The sequence below is a fragment of the Simochromis diagramma genome, unplaced genomic scaffold (genome assembly GCF_900408965.1).
Source record: "Simochromis diagramma unplaced genomic scaffold, fSimDia1.1 OVJJ01000387.1, whole genome shotgun sequence".
NCBI classification, from domain to species: domain Eukaryota; kingdom Metazoa; phylum Chordata; class Actinopteri; order Cichliformes; family Cichlidae; genus Simochromis; species Simochromis diagramma.
Window position 1 is genome coordinate 7,851,710 of NW_024387152.1, and position 21,729 is coordinate 7,873,438.

General features: G+C 39.1%; 1 protein-coding gene across 1 annotated transcript in view; it reads right to left on the minus strand.

Annotated features, from left to right (window-relative positions):
- prkar2aa (protein kinase, cAMP-dependent, regulatory, type II, alpha A) overlaps positions 1–21,729 on the minus strand; it is a 46,036-nt gene that overhangs the window by 2,022 nt on the left and 22,285 nt on the right. The window contains 9 exon segments of the mRNA XM_040047319.1: positions 737–875; positions 1,199–1,264; positions 1,367–1,441; positions 1,673–1,774; positions 2,231–2,372; positions 6,858–6,964; positions 7,655–7,771; positions 7,773–7,792; positions 12,598–12,633. Of these exon segments, the coding sequence (XP_039903253.1) occupies positions 737–875; positions 1,199–1,264; positions 1,367–1,441; positions 1,673–1,774; positions 2,231–2,372; positions 6,858–6,964; positions 7,655–7,771; positions 7,773–7,792; positions 12,598–12,633 (804 nt within the window).

A 21,729-nucleotide genomic window follows, 5' to 3' on the forward strand; every position in this document is an offset into this window, starting at 1 on the left:
TGCTCATCTTTAACAACGGTGGGAGAGTGACAGGAGTACAGCAGACAGCATATGCCGCTGCAGTACGGATTAATTAATCACTTCCTCTTCTTAAAAGATCAAGCATTTGTTCAAGACAGGCTGGGGTACCGTCAGGGAACAGAAAATACACTGAAATACAAGATGGATAAGAGTGTATACTAACAGTGTATTTATGGTTAACACTAAAGAGGAGTAAACAGGGGAACACAGAGTGGAACTAATACACCATTAAAACAAATAACAGAGATGACTGGAAAACTAAATAAAAACCACAGGGATGCTACAAAAACACAACCAGTTATTAAAAAAAATAATAATAATCCTGTTCATTTTCAAAACTGAAGAGCTGCTCATACACACTCTGAAGAGCCTGAATTAATGTACCCACTTTAAAGGCAAAATAATGACACAATGACCTTCAATCAAAAAGAAAGAAAGAAAAAAAATAAAATAAAAAAAGGTGATGAACAGCCGGCCGTGAATTAATCAAAATTCAAATGCCACTTGATATCTCAGGCCAAAGTGCTTGTAACAGTTCAATTAGTAGAAAATGAATACCACAGACCTGTTGAAAGTTTGAGTGGTTTAAATACTACTCATTCACAGATTTTATATGATGCCCAACTATATACAAGGGTTACACACATCTAAGTTCCTTATCACTATCCTTGAGATAGCAGGATTGGCATTGATGTCCAAGTATATTTTGTCTTACCCAAACACTTGACATCTCCCACTGCGTAGGCTGAGGCGGCCCGGGGCTTGTTAGTGACCAAGGCCAGCTCCCCGAAGTACTGACCCCTGGTACAGCGTGTTATCTCCACCTCCGCATTGTCTGCGTGGTCTGCCTTCGTCTGCAGGAGAGGGGGGAGGAGAAAAGGGAACAGGATTAAAGGTTAGGAGCCTCAACCCCGAAGCAAGAGGCACTCAGCAGACTGAGCAGACAATCATGAATCCCATAGTTGCTAGGCAAATAGAGGACACGCTTTTGTGTTGTGATGGATTTCAATGGAGAGTGTGGGTTGCTATTGTGCTGTACAGAAATTACCTGGTGAAAGAATATAATCAAGCTTTTGTCTAACTGCATACTGTTAAACCAGTAAGTATGATCCTAAGTTTTCTGCTTATAGAAATGCACATTGAAAATACATTCATTCAAAGAAGTTGAGCTTCTTACTTTACTCTTCATCATGATCTTGACCTCCCCAGACTCTACAATGTAGAAACAATCAGCTTTGTCTCCCTGAGGAGAAAGAAAAGACACTTATAAATATAGTGCTCTATATGAATGTAAAGACCTTCAACGCTGCAGCGTGAAACTACATCTGATAAATGCATCTCTCACCTGTGTGATGATACGTTCGGCATCTGTGAACTGCTTTGCTCCTAATACATCAACTAGCTTCATCCTCTCTGTTGCCTGGAAAGAGAGAAGACAAACATTTAAGGGAAAATGGCAATATTGTAGAAGAAATGCGTCAAAAATGTTGCAAATACCCCCAAAGTCAATCCCAGCTCATCTCAGATTCATCAATCACATTCTTATACTTTCTGCTGAACTTTAGACTCTTTAATATGAGGGGGTGGGGGTGGGGGGGGCCTAAACTGAGTAAGATGAGGCTTATTTCAAACCAATCCAAGTATAACTCACCTCCAGTGATTTGAGTAGGGGCACTGACTCAATGAAACACTCGTACATCCTCCTCTTCTTGGCATTGTTCTTTACAATGAGTCTACGAAATGTAGCACGGTCCTAGGAGAGGAAAAATGTCTCCAATAAACAAATACCTCATATAGAGAAAAAGTCACATTGTTCTTCCTCTGCTTGGCCAGCAGGTGGAGCTGCAGCGGCAAAAGACATTACAAAGCCACTGGCTCCATTCATAGATTACAGGAGTCCATTCTTAACATGCTTCAGCATCACAGCCTATTAAACTGTGTTCAGTCACAGAAACAGCTCCCAGCCTTCACAGTGCAATCCTCTGGAGACAATTTTCAATGAAAACAGTTTAAACCTGAGCTTTACAGACCCGTACAGGCTGCTATACTATTACAACAGATGTACAACAGCTGATGTAAGTTCAAAGGGGTCATAACTGAAATGTTACTGAAAAACAAACAAAATGGAGTTAGAAAATGCTTAATAATGTGGAGTTTCATGTAGGTGGTGGCTTTAGAAAAGGATTTAAAGTGGATTATAAGTTCTTACCAGTCCCCATAGCGCTCCGTCCTGGGTGGCTACAATGGTGGCGGCACGTGGCGTGTTGTACATGAGTGCCAGCTCTCCAAAGCTGCCCTTATTGTTATACTGACCCACGCATTTTCCTGAAACCACTATGTCATACACACCCCTGGAGAGAAGGCGAGAGAGCGATGGACAGAAGGTTAGAAATAACAAGAAGTCAGCAGCAGAGTCTCAAAGTGAGAAAAGTGGGGCACTTGGACAGAGCTGCAGTTTCAAAGAAAGTGATTCAAGATCTGCATAAACATTTTATGGCTTCTTCCTCTGACTGTGTTCAACCTCTCCACAAGCTTTGAAAAAATGTACCATTTTAGTTGCTATAAGAGGTTTTTTGATGACAGTCATCACTGATCACCCAAAATGAGTAATGTTTATTAACTACAAAATGGTGTACATGGTTATTTACAGAGCATCTCTATCCTGTGGATAGGACCGTGATAGTGTGGCACACTTGGCGACTTGTGTTTATTCTTAAAAAGAAAACAAAACAAAACAACAGAATGCATTGATTTGCAAATCATTTCAATGCTATATTTCAGCATCTTTATGTGCTTACATTACTGAAATGTTCTGTGAAGCTATCTAAAATGGATTGATGGGCGCGCACGGGTATAACCAGGGAAAACGTATCACTGCAAAAAATACCTGAACTCACTTAATTTGAAGAGCATCTCAGAGAGGAAGTAAAGATGGAGAAGTGTCTATTTCCCTGAGAAATACTGTGTAAGAAGAAGCTCAATAATTTGTAATACATCTCTCAGTGTAATATAACAAGGAAAATCTTTGTTTCCAAGGGACAAGGCTGAAAACTAACAGTGAACAGGCAGAATCATAAGGCCCCGAGGAGGCACTACATTTAAAACATAAAAGATTTTATAATGGAAAAAAATCAGTGGTTTCATACAAGCTCAGGAACACGTGTGAAAAACACTGTCAGCAATGAATAAAAGTGTAAATGACACATCCTCTGGGCACAAGGTCATTTAGGTACAGAGGTGCCATCAGGACTGCACCATTCAAAATAAGCATAGGCAATTTCTATGGGCTGGAGGCATTAGCTCACATATGTTTGTGGACCACCGACTCTGAACAAGCAATGCAAATTTTGAAGTAGTACATGCTGCTGTATCTGTATCAGCCTGACTATAGCAAACTACTTTCTTACAACATTATAGCTCCACAGTAAGAGTGTTGGGGTGATAAACTGATCTGACAGCAGTCCAGAGCTGTTGCTTATTAAAAGCATCTGGTACATTATGAAATGCAAAATACCACAGAGGATTGCCTGAACCGCTCAAAATATTTAGTGAGAATGACAACACATTTCACTATTATAACTCCAACAGTACCATTAACCATGTTTGAAAGAAAATGTGATTAACAAAAGTCTGAACTTTTCTAAAATGTGGTACTGGCATCAAATTTAAAATGATCATATATTTTTCAAACTCAAGAAAATTCCTCACTTTTACCATTTTCTGTTTTGTCGTTGTTCTTCTACCAATTAAATGTACTTCAAATGTTTTGCAAATCATTCCATTCAAATTCTTTCATTTTACAAAGCATCCTGTTTTGCAATCCACTATGTAAAAGATTTAATAGCAGGAAAACATGACAGGAAAACAGTTGGATTTGTTCTATTATCCCACTGTCTAATAAAAAAAGGTTATAGTGCCTACTTGACTCATTGAGACTAATGCTTCAGTTGAGAAGCCCGCTCTCCCTCTCTGTCTGCACGAGGATTAAACCTGGAGTAGGTAATTTGCAGCGTTGTTGCTTGGCAGGATTAACCCCTAATTTTGTAGGCTAGCCAGTCTTCCCATTGGCTGCGTAGAAGGGATAAAACCCTATCGGTGGCGAGTGAGTATTAGCTTACGTCGACTGGATTATCATGACAGAGGGAACAATGATAACCTGTTTCGCCAGCTGCCTGAAGTTAAGATGTAGCTACAGATGAGTGAGAAAGTTAAGCAGTGAAGGATCTGGTGGATCCGTTCATTGCAAATCAATGCAAACTTGTTCGATGTGGTCACCTTCATCCTATGGTGAGACCATTCTGCCATTCATAGGGCAGGAGAAGTTAATGAATGGCTTTATGATGTGATTCAAATCCATTGATAAATTACAATTTAAAATGAATTAAATTTAAATGATAGTAGATATGATATGAGATCTGAAAGCTGTATTAGCATTACATGTGTTAAATCCTTCTGGTAGAGTTTCATAGATTTGTAGAATCCATGCCAAAGCAGATTAAAGCTGTTGCAAGTTACTTCGACAGTTTTATAGCCTCTCTTTTCTTCCCCCCTCTAGACCCATCTGTATGTGTTGTTCACACATTATTCAACAACCAAACAGGTGTGAAACCTGGTGGCCACTGATAAATTTCGTGCTTGGATAAATATGTCTGGGTCAATATAAACAAAGAGCCATGATTCTTTCACCACCTCTGTTTCTTCATTCAACCACTAGGAATAACATCACACTAACGTAGTTCAGTGCTTTTGAACTCAAAGTGTTTCTAGTGTTAAATGTACTTTCTTGATAAACTGCAGCAAATGAGAAAGCGACGAGTATATTTGTGGAACTGCTGCTCAAGGACAAACGGATGTTTCTTCCTGCACTTAGGGGATGTGTACATAATTTTTTTAAGCCCACCCTTGGGCACAGCCTTCAGTGATGTTTAAACTAGATACACTGTGCAAATGCTCAATATCAGTAAACAGAATTAAAAAAAATATTTTGGGCACTGAGCTTCACAGTGATTTGAAAATATATAAAACATTACAGCTTTCATGAGAAAAATCCAGGCAGGAGAGAAAGATTACGCAACTTAATGATTTCAAAACTGAAACTTTTAATTTAATGATTACAGTAATAACACTTTAAGTAATCACAGCTGAAAGCAACAATGATCCTTTTTCACATCTTTCACGTCACTCCTCCCATTATATATTTACTCCTCATCCTTGAGGAGCTCTGAAGGATTTCTAGCCACTTCCTGTCTTAGAGGCTTTAGAACTGACTGTCTATGATTTTGTTAAGTGGACATTTACCATATAGTGGCACACACGTCAGCTACACAAACCCATTTAGTTATGCCATTCAGAATCAGCTGACAGCAGAAACAGACCAATCTGTTTAAGCTGATTAATAATACGACACCATAAGGAAAGCAGGAGATGTCTATAATACAAATATGCCTCAGTGACATAAGAAAAAGATTAAATGGGAAACAAGCAATGTTGCTTTATCCTATTATCCTCACTGCTTTTCTTTTCTGTTTATCCCTTCGTCTCTCTGTGTGTCCATGTTCACACCCCACCCTGCTCGTGACATTAGCTGCCACCTACACTTTGCACAGGCTAGGAAAAAAACCACAGGATAGTATATGATCAGGCAGGCATGCTGCTCATAAAGGTCACTGCATGTCTCATGTACAGGGAGCACGCTGTGTTTAAAAGTGTGTATGCAGATGAAACGATAGCACACGAGTGGAACTACACTGCTGTACTGCACTGATATGAGCCATGCCAAGAATGAACTGAGGCCAGGGTGGGACAAACGTTGGCAGGCCACCAGAAACACAGTGGGAAGTCTGTTCTCTCTTCAGTGGTAGAGGTTAAAAACTGACATCTTGAGGTCAGGCTTTTTTCAGTGCAAGTAATCCCTAAGTCATTCTTAAGTAATCACTTTGGTTAGAGTAATGTAAGCGACAAAGATGCTATATCCTACAAGAGCACTGTACTCTTCGAGATCACCATGGAAACCTTTCAAGTTGCATCTAACATTTTAAAGTACAAAACTCTTGAAATGAACTTAAAATGTTTGTATTTCACCAAGGCCTGAGAAAGTTACTGCAGCAATCAGCACAATTTCCTGCAGACGAATGAGTAATTATAATTTTCCAATCACAATGTGTTCATTTTTCCATATTACATATAACGCAGAGGGTATATTCAATGCAAGTCAACTTTAACCTGGCATGTAAAGACCTGTGAATGCACCATGTGTTTACATTAACAATACAGCAGGTGAAATACACAGCTCCACTAATACCATAAACACAGATACACACGCCTGTCAAACCTGAACAATGCACAAACCCAAGCCCAACTGTTATGACCAGCAGTCACAACTTATTTACTGATTTCTAAAATAACAGCCGTGCTTTTCTAAACTACCTTCTACTCATTTCTTAATTACCATAATATACTTTCTAAGTGATATCACTATGTCAGATCTAGTTGGCAGTTGTTTAGGATGTAATGGAAGGATTTATTGTTTTATACTTTAGGAGGCTCATAATTGTCTGACTCTTTTCCATACAGACTGATGCTACATTATGATGCAGGAATATGGCACTGCATTGGTTTAAATAATACAAATGTATATTGTCTGGTCTTTCAGTATAATATAATAACTCAAATATACAAAACAGGAACTCTGGTCATCACCGTCTTTTGCAACAGTTATGCTGTAAAACACCATCACTGGCCTTTTTGCCATCCAGCCTAGCCTAAATAAACAGGCTGTATTTGAATAAACAAACAGTCCCAGTTTTAATGATCTGACATGGGCATCTGCTTCTTACCTCTCTATGACATAGAAGTTGTCTCCATCATGTCCCTGGTCTATGACGTGCTCCTGAGGCTTAACAATCAACTCAAACATAGCGTCCAGCACCTGTGAGAACTGCTCCTTCATACGGGAACAGAAAAAGGATGTCAGCCACAAATGAGGAAGATGAGTAACAGGGAAAATATATTTTGTGTGCGCATGCGCTCGTGCATCAATAATTTCAGTTAGCTTCTGTGTGTGTGTTGCTCCTGAAGGGAGACGAGATGAAATTTAATTATCCCATCAGGGAAATGGTATTAGAAAATACACAAGGGAAAGGAAGAGGACCATTTTCGAGTCCACAATACAATATTTTTTTTCACAATGTCAGATTTACCCCAACAGCAATTGACTTTAAGAAACATAATTTACCTGTGGTGTTTATGTGACCCAAACAAGACAGTAATTCATTGCACACACAAACACCACAAGTAGTAATATAGCGTTATTTGCATGTAACTCTACTGCACTGTACCCTCTTGATGCTTCAGATTTACTCTTTGCAGGGTGGATAAAAAAGGTTTGAGTATTTTACGTATCTCATAGCATGCAGGAAACCTGAATAAACAAATGGGGAAAGTTAATAATAAATATTGTTTCATGGCCTCACTGACAGGTTTAATGAGGAAGGCATCCCTTCAGGAATCATTCTTTGTTCAACCTTTTTCCCCTTTTTTTTTTTTTTTAAAAAAAAATAGTTTTATCCATTGCTAACCATCTGTGTACACATCTCTTCCTGTTTTGTTTTGTTTGTTTGTGTGACCGATTTACTTGATCTAGTGTTTTGAAGAGTAGGATGTCTCGGCAGGCCTCTTGCAGTCTGCAGCGCTGTTCGTCTGTTTTTGGGTGAACCACTCTGGGTTCAGTGTCCTCGTCATCCTCGTCTGGGATTTAATGGTTCCGCACACACTACAGACAAAGAAATCCAGGTAAAAAATACAGTTTTCTACTACTCTTTCAGAGTAAGCATTAAGCCACTTCAACCAAAAAATTAATTACAGTACGGTGCAAAAGTTTGGACCTATCCCCATTCATTTATATTTTGTTAGGAAAATGGGAAATACATGCAGTGAGTTACTGAAACAAGCAAACATACATGGAAATATTCTTCAATACAGCCTGAACTCTTATGCAATCTTTCTTGTATTTTTTTTTTTTTTTTTTAAGTAGTCTTCAAGGATAGTTCTCCAGGCTTCTTGAAGGACATTCAAAGCTCTTCTTTAGATGTTGGCTAACTTTTGTTCTGTTTTCTGTCAAGATAATCCCACACTGCTTCAATCATGTTCAGGTCCCAAAGCCACTGTGACTGATGGCATTGCACTATGGGATTTTGTATCCAGGGATGCTTTTACTCCATTGGAAGTCTGTTTGGGATCATTGTCATGCTGAAAAATTAATCTGTTACTAGACACTTTCCAAATAGTTTTGTATGCTGCATCAAAATCTGATGGCATTTTTCGTGATTCTTCATAACTTCTTGTCCATTTTGACAAGACCCAACACCTCTGGCTGAAATGCAGCCCGAAACCACTATAAAGCCTTCACCGTGGTTTAAAGATGGCTGCAAACTCTCACTGCTGCACCTTTTACCTGTCCTCCTGTCTACATGTCTGCAACGATTTTCAGTCCAGTTCTTGTGGAATGTGGCATACCTCGGCCTTTTCTCCACATCTACCTTAACCTCCCAGGACCTGGCGCCCACATATGTGGACATCACATTTTGGGATGTCTAGACCAAAATAATACATTTTGCTCTTCAAGGGCCTGATATCCAGTTACGAGAACATTATACTGCCACTGTTCTATCGAAATTTTAAACGAATGTCCTCCTATGTGGATCTCATTTCTCTCAGAAACAAAAATCTGGTTAAATAAAAAAAAAAATAGATAAATAAATAAATAGGAAATTCTTTGTTTTTACATTCATCAGGTCCCAAAAGTCAAATCAAAGAGAAATTAAAAATGCATGCCATGAAAGAGTTCAGGTTAGTTAAGTTAAGAATGGCTTCAGCACAGCCATTATTCTACTGAGACTGTTTCAGTGAATACTAGATGGATCGACTAAAAGGAAAGCATCTTTCAGGCCATGTGTCAGGTTTTTGCTGGCTTTTTTTTTTCTTTTAAGGACATGACTTTCAGGTATTGTTTATCTGCTGGAGACAGTTTTTTATTTTTATTTTAGGGCTGCCCCTTCTTTTCAGCCAATAGCTTCTCTGTTGATCACTTTGTTAGTGGAAAAAAATACAATTTCATGCCTGCGTTATTGCTAGGATTTTTCGTAGATTTAACTACAGAAATGGAAACAAATTATGTGGTATTATGGCTTGTTTTGTTATGTGTAGAAGCAACAGTGGTTCATCCCTTGAATTAGGTAGGTTTTTTTTTTTAACTCCTTAATGATTCATATGTTAGTGTCAAGTCTTTAAAAAAGATTGCTATGAGAAAGGTCAGATGTGAGTGAGTGTAACAGTAGCCAATATAAAGACCTTTAGAAAGCCTGGAGAATTATTACTCAAGACAAAAAGAAAAGAAAAGAAAAGAAAAAAAAAACCGGAGGAAGTCTGGCTGCTTGGCAGCAAAATATAAACAAAATAAGGGGGCTCAAGAGTTTTGCATAGCACTGTGTAATAATTAAACCAAGCTCTAAATAACCAGGACAAGAAGGCATACAAAAATATAATAAGATTGTTATAAACATACCAAAAACTTGCCTTAAAAATGACAAACCTTGTCAAAAATACACTACTCTGTCCCTTACATTGTAAACTGGTAAGCTAATTTACTAATTTAACTTCAAAATGAACCACTCTTAACAGCCCAGAGTCCACTCAACAAAAAGTGTGTATATGTAAGATAATTATGATTGTAAGATAATTCAATTTTATCACATTTTTCTGGACAAGGAAAAACAAACAAATGTTTCTACACACAAGCGTAGAGAAAGAGAGGACCGCAGGACACTGGATTGAGGAAATGACACATGTGCAGCGACATGTTTTGCCACAGTGCATGACAAACACTGACAAGGTAATTTTAGATAGTCACTATTTATCTGTTTCCTCCATCTCTGTAGAGAGAGACACCATTTCTCACAAAACACATTGATGCCTCCGTGTGTGTGTGTGTGTGTGTGTGTGTGCGCGCACGCAAGAGTAGAGTCTTCTCTTCCAGCAGTCATAACAATGATGTCTGAAGCAGTGTGATCTCTAGAGAGTCAATGTGCTAACTCATTTGTTTCAGTTTGAAGAAATAAAAATGCAAAAGTGTGAGTTTCAGTGCTCTTCAATTCAGAATATGGTAGTTAATTAGGAGTGAGAACACAATCTTAAATGATTTAAAGCACAGTTTAAAAGCTCCAAGGCTGAATTTTTTGTTTAACAATTTAAACTACGTCATCAGAAATTCCTTTACTTAGCACGTCCTTGGAAAGCGGCCCTCTCCCCCCAACTATTTGTTCTTGCATTAGAGCGGACAGAAACTCTGAGCAGATCCTCATATTAACTGCTACAATACAAAACAGGACTCTCATAATATCACTGTACAGAGAGGATATTTTGATTTATAGTGCCAAGCCACAACAAACGATGCCCCATCTTTGTTTAATTAACTTATTTGGAAGTGTTGTCGAACACTGCACTAGACGGTCTGAAAGTGAAATCACGCCTGTTACTAAATGAACCACAGACCAGTGGTTTAATATCACAAAATAATCTAATTATTAAGGAATCCTAATTACAAGACAATGCCAAGAAGGTTTTAGGCAAACATCTTTGTATCTAAATAACAATCTCCTTGTGAAATTAGTCACATATTAAGTTTTGGATGCTACACCTACCTCACCATTTAGAAAAGTAAAGAGTAAATGCTTTTGTGTAACTGTTGGATGACATCATTACACCTTTTCTGGACAGTATTCTACTCCCTTTTCTTCTCGTATTCATTTAAGGGCAGACTACCCCTTTATTTTTAATGAAACACACAGACAACGCATTTCTTTGGATTTTGGCTGCCTTTTAGATATATTGCAAAATCCGATCGTAGTTTTCTGGGTTCATAATTTCATCAATTTTGACAAGATCCTCAACACCACTGACTGACGTGCAGCTTGAAAAGCATGACAGGGCCTCCACCATGTTTTACAGATGGCTGTAGACATTGTTGAACCTCTTTTTCCTTCTCCATCAATACCAACAGAAATTTTAAACAAAAATTTCAAATTTGGATTCATCACGCCATAAGACCTGTCCCCACTGACTTTCAATCCAGTTCTTGTGAAATTTGGGGATTCGTGGGATATTTGTTCATCTGGTGTAAGTTGTTTGTTTGTTTTTTGTGTGTGTGTTTTTTAAAGGCCTATAACCTCTTCCTTTATCCTCCACTTCTACAGTTTTCCAAATAGCTCTTCTTTGGGATTTTTTAAAAGATTAAACTTTTTAACTGGAGCAAATTTGTTTTTGCAACAGGCTGTTAGTAACAAATTGCCTCAGGATACAATTGAAAATTGATTTTCTGCTATGTGTAGATACAGGACTGATTAATTCCTGAGGGATTTCTAGGTAGGAAAAGAGAAAAAAAAAAAAAAAAGAAAAGCATCCTGTGTAAAAGGTCAGGTACATACGTTGGACTAAAAATGCGTGAAAAAGCAGCCAAACTCCAAAGAAAACCTTTGAAAGACCTTCAGAAAGAGAACTACTGCTCAAGACTACTTTAAAAATAAAAAAGCGTGGCTCCTCGTAAAATATAAAGAAACAAGGGGAGCTCGAGACTTTTGCAAAGGACTGTATATCACAACCAAAATGCCAAAAAAAAAAAAAATGAAGCAATCATTGAATATACATACAAATGCCTGAAAAGGAAAACTACAAACGTGGGCCTTCGTTTCTGAAGAATCTTTGCAGTGACATCTCTGGGAAACATGACGAGCAGCACAGTGACGCTCCATCTTTGTTGTTATATTAAAGCAATTCTTCCTCATGGATCAGAAGGGATCATCGTGTCTTACAACATTACCACAACAAAGGTTGTGGCACCACACAGTATCTTTGTCAACAAAGAATATTTGAACAGTTTTGTTTACCAAATCATAGCAACAAGGACCTCTGGGCAGCAAAATGTCATTGTTCTAAATTAGCTTTTAAAAAAAGAAAGGAAAAAACAAAGAAAATAAAGTTGCTAAAATGTGCAATTTCTGTTAAAATGTGCAATTTCTCAAAGGAAACCATAAGACTGTGGTAAAGACAGGAGGTCAGTAATGATAAAAAGGCAGTGCAGATAAACATCAGGGGACACACCCAGAGCCTACTCAAAGTGCAGCGCTCTGTGACGGCTGATGACATTCAGCCACTCGTGTAAACACTACAGAAGTATGACGGAGCGTGAGAAAACAAGAGCACAGTGCACACCAAACCACAGACGCTAAAGCACAGAAACAGAGACGAGGCAGACACACAAGACCCAAAACACACCACAGTGAAGCTTCTTAACACTGTTGTACATTTGTGACGTGCACAAATACAGTGATTACCCCCCCCAAAAATGCCTAAACACCGTTCTACTGCAAAAGCAGATACTAATCAGCCCCACAGGCACGCACACACACAAATAAACTGTTGGTAAGCTGTTTTGGCAGTGATGTATGTAATGTCGCCAATGGTGTGGTTTACACTTGGGGGACATGACGTCAAACACACACAAACACACGCCAGTGAACTTACCTGACACTCTCCTGTTGAATCTGCTTGGTGGTGGAGCTGTGAACAGACAGAAAGAAAGAATTCTGTTTTAATGTGGTGACATTTAATACAATTTTCATGATTATATGGAAGAAAAAAAAAATCCATATAACTATTTTGTGCTCTGAATAGACGGTGTTCATAATTGAAGGAGATTGGACAAAAGGTAGACAGACAGAAATAATGAGACTAAAAGTGGGACACATTCAGAGATGCAGGTGGGCAAGAAGATTTAGAGAGAAACCAAGTCCAACCAGGAGAGATTTAGAGATAAGAGAACGCAACAAAGAGCATTTTCAGATTAGCACAGTTATCAGTCTCTTTATACACATTAATGAGCAGTGACTAAAGACACCAGCATACACACACACACAAACTTTCCCTGAGCTGAAGAGATGCATTTTTTTCATGACTACAAAGTGGAAAAATAAAACAAAAGTTGATCACAAAAAAAACAAAACAAAATAGAGATATGAATGTATTAACAAATAACTTAATAAGGAAGTCTCAGATGCATGTTTATAAGTAAAACATTTCTAACTATTCGTACGTGTAATGAAGGTTATGCTGGAATAAAATCTAGCTGACAGATCACATTACATGTAATAATCATTTGGTTGCCTAAATAAGCAACACAATCCCCCCCCAAGTGTTGACAGGTTTCTGCGTTCAGAGGTTTGCGGTTTGTTTATATTTTGTTTCGACAAGACGACTTGTATGCACGCCAGTGTAGCCAGCTTCAAGCTGCTGCAAAGCACTGTTTGGATGCACAGATGCTGCTGGGGCGCTGTTAACATTTTTGAGCCGCCAGGGTAGCACATGTGATCTGTCTCTGCTTTCAAATTCAGCTTTCAAGGACTCAAAACAGCATGCACCTCCACTACCAGTATGTAACGGTAATCGCTGCAGATCAATGCAATGTGATGAAGAAAAAACAAAATATGAGGCGGCATGTTGTGTTTTTCTGAGTTCTGCTCATCCTAGATTGGGCAATAAAAAAAAATCAATGTATTCCTGAAACCCAAAGCTAAACACATTGTACTCTATACAAACTAAACAAACACTGAGCCAAATAATGGTCAATGCATTTACATTAATAACTGCATATTCACAGAGATGCTTATCAACTTGCGTCATGTTCATACAAGTGGATGGAGTGCACTATGAACTCAGATTACAATACAGTTTCAGATGTGGTGACATGTGTAAAATAAAGTGGAGCAACCCTTTTTTTTTTTTTTTTTATTACACTGCCCTATAATTTATAAATAAGAGCAATCATGAAAAAGTCCCTTTATGGCGTCAATCATGATACAAGGAGCAATAAAACAAGAAATGGACTTTGCCTTCAGTCTTGATTAAAACACCTAGTAAAGGCCTTTCTCCTTACGGACACCAATAAACTTGCATGTATTAATACTGAACTTTTTATCATGCTACAAACGAGCTATCCACAGTGCATACCAGACATGAAAAGTAGGGCTGTAGTCTTAGAGTTAACTGGGTGAGACTACAGCCTGAAACTGGTCTAGTTCTGCGAGTGTAAGCTGACCATTTGGGCATGGAGCAGCTACACTCACTGCTGGTGCTGCCCCTTTTTGTTGTTTTGGGTTTTTTTTTTTCCAGACTTTTCCCAGCTGAGCCACAGGAATACTTGCCAGGAAGCCATCCTTTTGCTCACAATCTTTTCTCCTGGCTTTATGGCCTCTCAAGATCAAGGACCGGTGAGGCCCTGTAGCAAAGAAATTATTAACAGGGCAATGAGCTCTTCAAAGGAAATAAAACAGCTTTAACATTTCTAGCCGTTATTATTCAGAGTTTGGACAATAACACATTAATTTCCTGTGTTACTTTGATAGTTGATTATACAGGAGCTGGCTTTAGCCAATGTTAGTAACAACATTAAACCCAAACACAGGAAAAACATCCTACCTAAATCAGGGAATGTTTCCTGTAAATGTTTCAACAACAACTATAATCAAGTTTAATATCTGGTCATGATTTCAAGTCCTGCGCACTTGACAAAAGAAAATTTTCAGAGCTATGGCAGCCCGGAAGAACACAGCTGGGTATAAATAGATAGCAGTGTAGATGAGAGCATATGTACAGTGAAACAATGTCTCAGCAGTGTGTGTGTGTGTGTGTGTGTGTGTGTGTGTGTGTGTGTGTGTGTGTGTGTGAGTGTGTGAGAGAGTTATGGCTGGGAAGTATATCTACTTTAGTGCATTGATAGGTTTTCAAATGAGACACAAAATGAGACAATATCACTTCTATCTAGACAAACTAAAGTTGGTTACATAATGTGTTTCTTCGGTAAAGCCAGTGCAACAGCTGTGCCCTTGAGTTTGTATGTGATTGTGAGTATTTAAGTCTGTGTGCAACATGGCCTTCCTTTACGCACGCAGAGGGTAAGTTTGAGGTTCTAAACACCTGCTTTCTAGCAGTGGGCTGTTACAAGCCAGTGTGGGTATGGTTCACGGCTGAAATACAGATACACACACACACAGCATGTGTCTATTGCTACCTTATTACCATCCTGTCAGAGCAAATTAGATCTGGACTGTGAAGACAGGAGCTTGGGGAAAACTCACATACACACACCACTTTACTGCAGTCATCTGGGGATATGGAGAGGGTTTAACAATGCCTGCTCTCTCTGGAGATCAGGCTTACTTTGGCTCAACAGATAAAGCCATAGAGGGGTCCTAGTTAATAGTACACTGACATCTGTGTCACATCCAAGAGTAAATGATACACAAGTGTGCGTGTGTGTGTGTGTTAGCTCTCACATATATACCAGATAGGTTCTTGTGATCTCCTTTACTTGAAATCTGGATCTGCCTGCTTGTATGTTCAGTTTTAATGCCATGCATGAGTAAAACAGTGTCGGAGCCTCCCATAAAAGTTACAAGCCCAACTGAAGCAGTCCTTGGCAGATTGTGATTTAACCATTCAAATAAAAGCAAAAACATAGCTCTTGAAGAGGCTCTACACAATGCAGAGGCAGATAATCTTGTGTTTTCTCATAAAACTGGGTGGGTAATGCTAATGAACATTAGCCAAAACAGGAAGTAGATTAATGTTCATTTTGCCAACACTAATGCATGAAGTGGGGGGGGGGGGAAAGAGTAAAATAGCACTTTGACAAACCAAGGTTTGTCTAAAAAACAAAACAAAAACACCCCACAAATGGCTCATAAATACAGATAAAAAAAAAATCCAAAAGTAGTCTTTTTATCTACAAAAGGGTCACTGTTTTGTTTATCACATGAGCAGTCAGTGGTGACACACAATTACACTGATATCCTATTTCACTTATTTAGCAGGGAGCCTAATATATTTCATGTGAAATTAGAAAAAAATCTCAGTCCGGGCACCTAACTTATGTCTTACAGTAGTGATGTCAGTATGGCTTCATAAATGCACACTGTTTTCTATATTGGTAATTACTGTGATGAGCTTTAAAAACATCTTATTCATTTTTACAAGCTACAATGGGAAAGTCAAACAACACTCTGACTTCAGATGCGTCGTCATGCAACCAAAGTCAACAAGTCTTAGCTTCACAGAGAGCAGTAGTATACTTTTGCCCTTTTTTCACATGTTTAGTTGTTCCTCCACCTCTTTCACTGGAAATCATGTCCATAAGAAATGTGGTCAGCACACAGCACTCGAGGTGAAGCCTGCAGAAAAGCAAGGCTGGAAAACAACCCACCCATTAGTTCAGGGTTAAAATTAAATGGTCTATCACTGACTGTAAGTGTTCTTGAATAAACTAGAATACTTTTTTCTATAACTAACAAGATGAATATGTGCTGTGGTTAACTTAGACATCAATGCTAAACATGCTAAAATCCATAACAATGTACTATGCCTTTAACACACATGCACATAGCACTAACATTCTTCCATCAGTGACCTCAGGTTCACCTGCTCATTCATCTATCAGCCCTTCTTCCATAAGAGCTTGGTAGGTCTGAAGATATACAATTTGTGATACACTGAACGAAAAACATAACATAAGCTGGTTTCTTAAAAGAGGTGCATTGAGAAAAATCCCGACACCACCTGGGAAGATTTAACTTCAGCTTAACCTAATTTTTACCCTTTCCCAAACACACTTTTCTCTCCCTTCAACACAATCCCCATTTCCCTTAAGCGCTACCATTCACCCACCAACAGGGAGGACGCATTCCAAACTGCTTAAAATGATTTGTTTTGATCCGACTCAAACTCACGAACAGGTCAGATCGCTGCAGGTACCGCAGGCAAGAGGCACAAAGACGAGAGAGGAAAAAATATATATATATTCTCACACAGAATTTAAGATCCACACATAGACCACAAAAGGCCATGCTTGGAAACACTGATGTACTTTGTTCAGCAAAAAGCTGCTATAATGCCCACCTCACTGCTGTTTGACTGAATATATGCAGACAATACTTTGTTTTACGGCTGTTGTCTGTACTTTTGCTCTTTACATTTAAAGCACACACTGATTTCCGGACCACTGTTGCTTAGGTTTCACGTTCCTTTATATGGTCTATCTAAAAGACTAACTAATCACATATTTTACAAGTTAATACTGTCCTCCTCCGTGATTTTACTGTATCCTCAAATGGTGCCTAAATTCTTTTGGGTTTTTTGGTGTTTTTTATTTGAATGCAAAAGATTGATTCCCTCTTCTTAGAGTCCAGAAGTTTTCAAAGGCTCCTCTAGTTTCTTTTGGGCAGAAGATGTCCAGAAGATGTCCAGCCATAAGAATTGCTTTTAACCTTCTAAGACTCGAACTCTTCCATGGCATGCATTTTTAATTTCTCTTTGATATTTGGGCATATTGGGACCTGATGAATATAAAAACAAAGAATTACCAGATTTTTTTTTTAAACCTGATTTTTGTTTCAAAAAAAAAAAAAAAAAAAAAAAAAAAAAAAAAAAAAAAGGAGAGCCACATATGAGGACATTCGTTTAAAATTTCGATAGAACAGTGGCAGTATAATGTCCTCGTAAGTGGATATCAGGCCCTTGTAGAGCTAAATTTAGTATTTTGGTCTAAATAACCCAAAATGTGATGTCCACATATGTGGACACCAGGTCCTAGGAGGTTAAGTTCCCGTTGGTTGTCTGTGTCCCCTGATTGTAGGCAGCATACTGCTTGATTCCATATAACACTGAGGGCTCTGATATATTTAGCGCTGCCCTGGGATTACTGCTGCTGTGATACTGCAACCATATTTCAGTGCTGCCATGAAGGTAGCACTGAAATGACAGTGGTATGAGGAGCTACACCCGCAGGATCTTATCACAAACTGCTGATCTGCAGCAGTTCACATAAGTGATGATCACTGCACTGGTGATCTGCTGCTGCACTGCGTTTACTTCAGAACAGACCATTTTAATGCGATATAAAGTCTGGGCAGTGACGTGAACAGTGAGATGACTTTTCTCTGGTCCTGTGGTTTTTTAGAGCTATGCACTTCACCACCATGTGTGTCAAACTGCAACCAAAGTCAACAAACGAAACAGCAAGTAGACGTGGATCTTTCAGGGTGATTTAGGTGCAGTGTTGAGGTGAGAAACAATTGTGCTGCAGAAATCTTTTCAGCCCCACCCCCAAAAATATCTGAAAAGTAGATCTCTAATATTTAAAAATAAATCTACTCTAAAAACCCATCGACTCTGGTCTGATGACTTTGCTGATCAAGTGTTCCAGTGTAGCCAGTAGATGTTTGGATAATTTTCAAATGTCCATGCTAATGGCTAAAAAAAAAAAAAAAAAAAGTATATCTAAACCTTAACTGTAAAATAGTTTGTTTACAATAGTCAGTTTAAAAGTGATTTGGGTACTGTCACTCTGCAGAGTCCTCTGTTAAAAGGATGTAGATATAATAAAATTGTGTGTGCACATGCTTTTATGCATTTCCAGTGTGTGGGTGCATAAGGCTGCGCATGCAAAGCGTGAAGTGCTCTCCCTGCAGTCATGTGGCTGAGGGGGTTGGGGGCGGGGTAGGGTGGTGGTGGTGGCGGTACCAAGTGCACGCCTGAAGTTGCCTTGGCAACCTAACACAAAGAAGATCTCATTGCCATAACAACACAACCCCCCCACAATCCCCCCCCCCCCCCCACACACACACACACACCCACCCCACCCCAAACAATCCAGCTCGTAACAAGTAGAAGAGCACCCCCCTCCTCATGTTTTTTCCATTTCTCTCCATCCCTCCCTATACTCCCACGCACAGCTATAACAGCATTAACAGATGGAGGGAAGAGTAAAATAGAGAGGGGACCACAGAGGAAGAAACAAAAACACCAGAAGGGGTGATAGAGTGATTCTGACTGTGGAGGGGGAAACAAAGTGAAGGAAAAAAAAGAAAAAAAGACTATAAAATGCCTTGATAGCATTTGATGAGTGATGACTATTGAGCTACCTTGTATGACTATCAATACAGAAAAGGAAAAAAGGAAGGAAAAAAAAGAGAGCACCCTGACTTGAGACTGTGCATAAATACAGAAAGTGGGCAAACTGATATGACAGGGGGAGGGAGAGAGAGAGATTCCCTGCTTGGTGTTTTCTATCGATTTCCCTTGCAACCTTTCTCAGTGTGTAACTGTCTGCTCAGCCCATCGATACATCATTCAGTTAGCTGGAGGAGACCAAATGAGGTATTTAGCCACAAGATGCTTCAAATTCCAATTCTGCAATGTTTGCTTCAACAACAGGCCTACTAGGTGATGACGCTAATAAGACTGACAAGTTTGAGAGGTACAGTTGAAGAAAACACAAAAGACAGATCTGCTACAGTTAACAAGGAATAAATGAGCCCCAACTTAAACTAAGGAAGCAGTGCTGGGCTTTCAAAGCGTAGTGCTACAAGAAAAAAAGTGACAAGTTTGGATTTGTCTGGTATTAGCTGCTCACACCTCCTAGTTTCCGTTTAACCACTCTTCCTGGAATAGTAACACTGAAATGGAGGAAATTTTTGGCTTTTAAAAGACCGGGTCAGTCCATTACATTAGCCATCCTGGCAGAGAGTCAAACACCATTTAGAGTCTTCAATCTATTAAACAGAATGAGTCTGGCAGAATACAATAGTGACGGGGACTTAGGGCTGTTCGATATAACGATATATATCAGATGACGATGTAAAAACGTCTATCGTTTCATTTTACGCTATTGTTTGTTTCGTGGTGTCGCAAAATAAACTGTTTACAGCAATATTTTTTCATTATTTTGATGGTCACTGTAGTGGCTATATTAATTTCTTCAAGTTCTCTCTTTCTCTTCTATTTAATATAACCAGTGTTGGGTAAGTTGCTTTAAATTAGTAACTTAGTTACATTACTAGTTACTTTTGATAGAAGTAACTAGTAATGTAACTAAGTTACTTCAAGTTACTCGTTACTTTCAGAGTAACTAGTTACTAGGGAAAGTAACTTTGGTTTTACTCAGAATTCTCTTGTTAATGTGTTGCTTCCGTAACTGGATACCCAGCAAGATTGCCAGTCTTCTAGCTTGCTTACTTGCCACAAGTGCACTGTGCCACCTACCAATAGAAAGGAAAAAATTATGTGCACATTTCCACGAGAGAAATCCCACGCCTGATTCTATCCTAGCCTGCTTTTTACATCCAACACAAAAACTGCAGTCGTGGTGCTTTCGATTGTACTCAGAACTCGGAAATTCTGCCTTCTGAATAGGAAGATGTAGGTAACACCAGACTGCATATGAGCTGCATACAGAGCTGGACTGGGACAAAAAAAAAAATTGTCCCGGGCATTTTGACTAGAGACCGGCCCACCATTATAGGAACAATCATAAAGCCTTTGAATGAAAATAAACACTGTTGTGACAGTGATATATACCATCAGAACAGTGTACATATGTATCAATCAATTGTTTGTTGTAAGACTCAGGTAATTATTTTTTTTAAAAGTGAGACATTTTAAATGAGAATAAGAAAGTATTTCCTTGTGCCCCCCTTTCCCTTTTAATTCCCTACATGGACCCCTGGCAACACTTTGCTAGACACGCCCCTGCACAGTTACCAGCTGTCAGCTACTTAGAAAAGGATCCTGGTGTTATTTGTCTCTCAGAAACAGTTCATAACTTCTCTTCAACTCATTCATGTTAACTAAAAGGTAAACCTGTTTCTCCATCACAGCTCTGATGATTCAGTAAGGACATCTCCTGGTTTCATCTTCATGTTTCCCTCTCACCACATATTCAAACCCATATCATGACCAGCAGGTTTACAGCTGTGGCTCCAGCAAACATCAGCTGATACTAGAAATTAATATTAAATAAATTCTAACAACAGCTGATCAAGCTTAAAAGTGCTGCTGTTGTTTACCACGACATCCGCTGGTTTCCTCTTTCTGGCGCAAAGTGGGCGATAAATAAACAAGAGAGAAAAGCCGATCAGCTGATCATTGATCAGTTTCATGATTGAAGTAGAAACAGGAGAGGGAGGGGGGAGAGAATGAGAGGAGAAGAGGCAGCTGTGCAGCAAAGACATAGAATAACTCCAGCTTTGTGTCTTTTTCATTGTAGCTGAAGTCCGGGACAAACTGCGTTCCTTCTCAGCTCAACACGAAACGCGTAATATTTTCTCTGAATGAGATGATTCCGTTTTTTACGGGACGGTTGGCAACTCTAATAATTAACCTTATGAACAAAATAAAGTTCAACATCAGTAACATAGCACCCACCCAGCTGTATAGAAACTCCGTCATGCTAGCTAGCACGCAGTACGAAAAAGTCAGCAAAACGAAAATAAACTCCACCTAAACTTGGTTCATATCTGACCCAGATGGACTGCAGGTTATAACTTCTTACCTGAAGTTCAGTTCACCTGACCCTCTCGGACCAGCGGCCGCTTCGGGTCTCTCCTCTTGCCTCCCTTTTCCTTCATCCACCTGCTGGCCTCCACCACTTGCTAATGTTATTGAATCTGTGGAAGCTCCGCGATAGCCACCACACGAAGTAACGAATAACGAGCCTGTCTAAATCCCAGTAACGAGTAACGCGTTCCTGGTTTTGGCATAATAACTAGTTACCGTGCTCGTTACCACAATAATAACGTAGTTACTGTAATGCGTTACTTAATAACG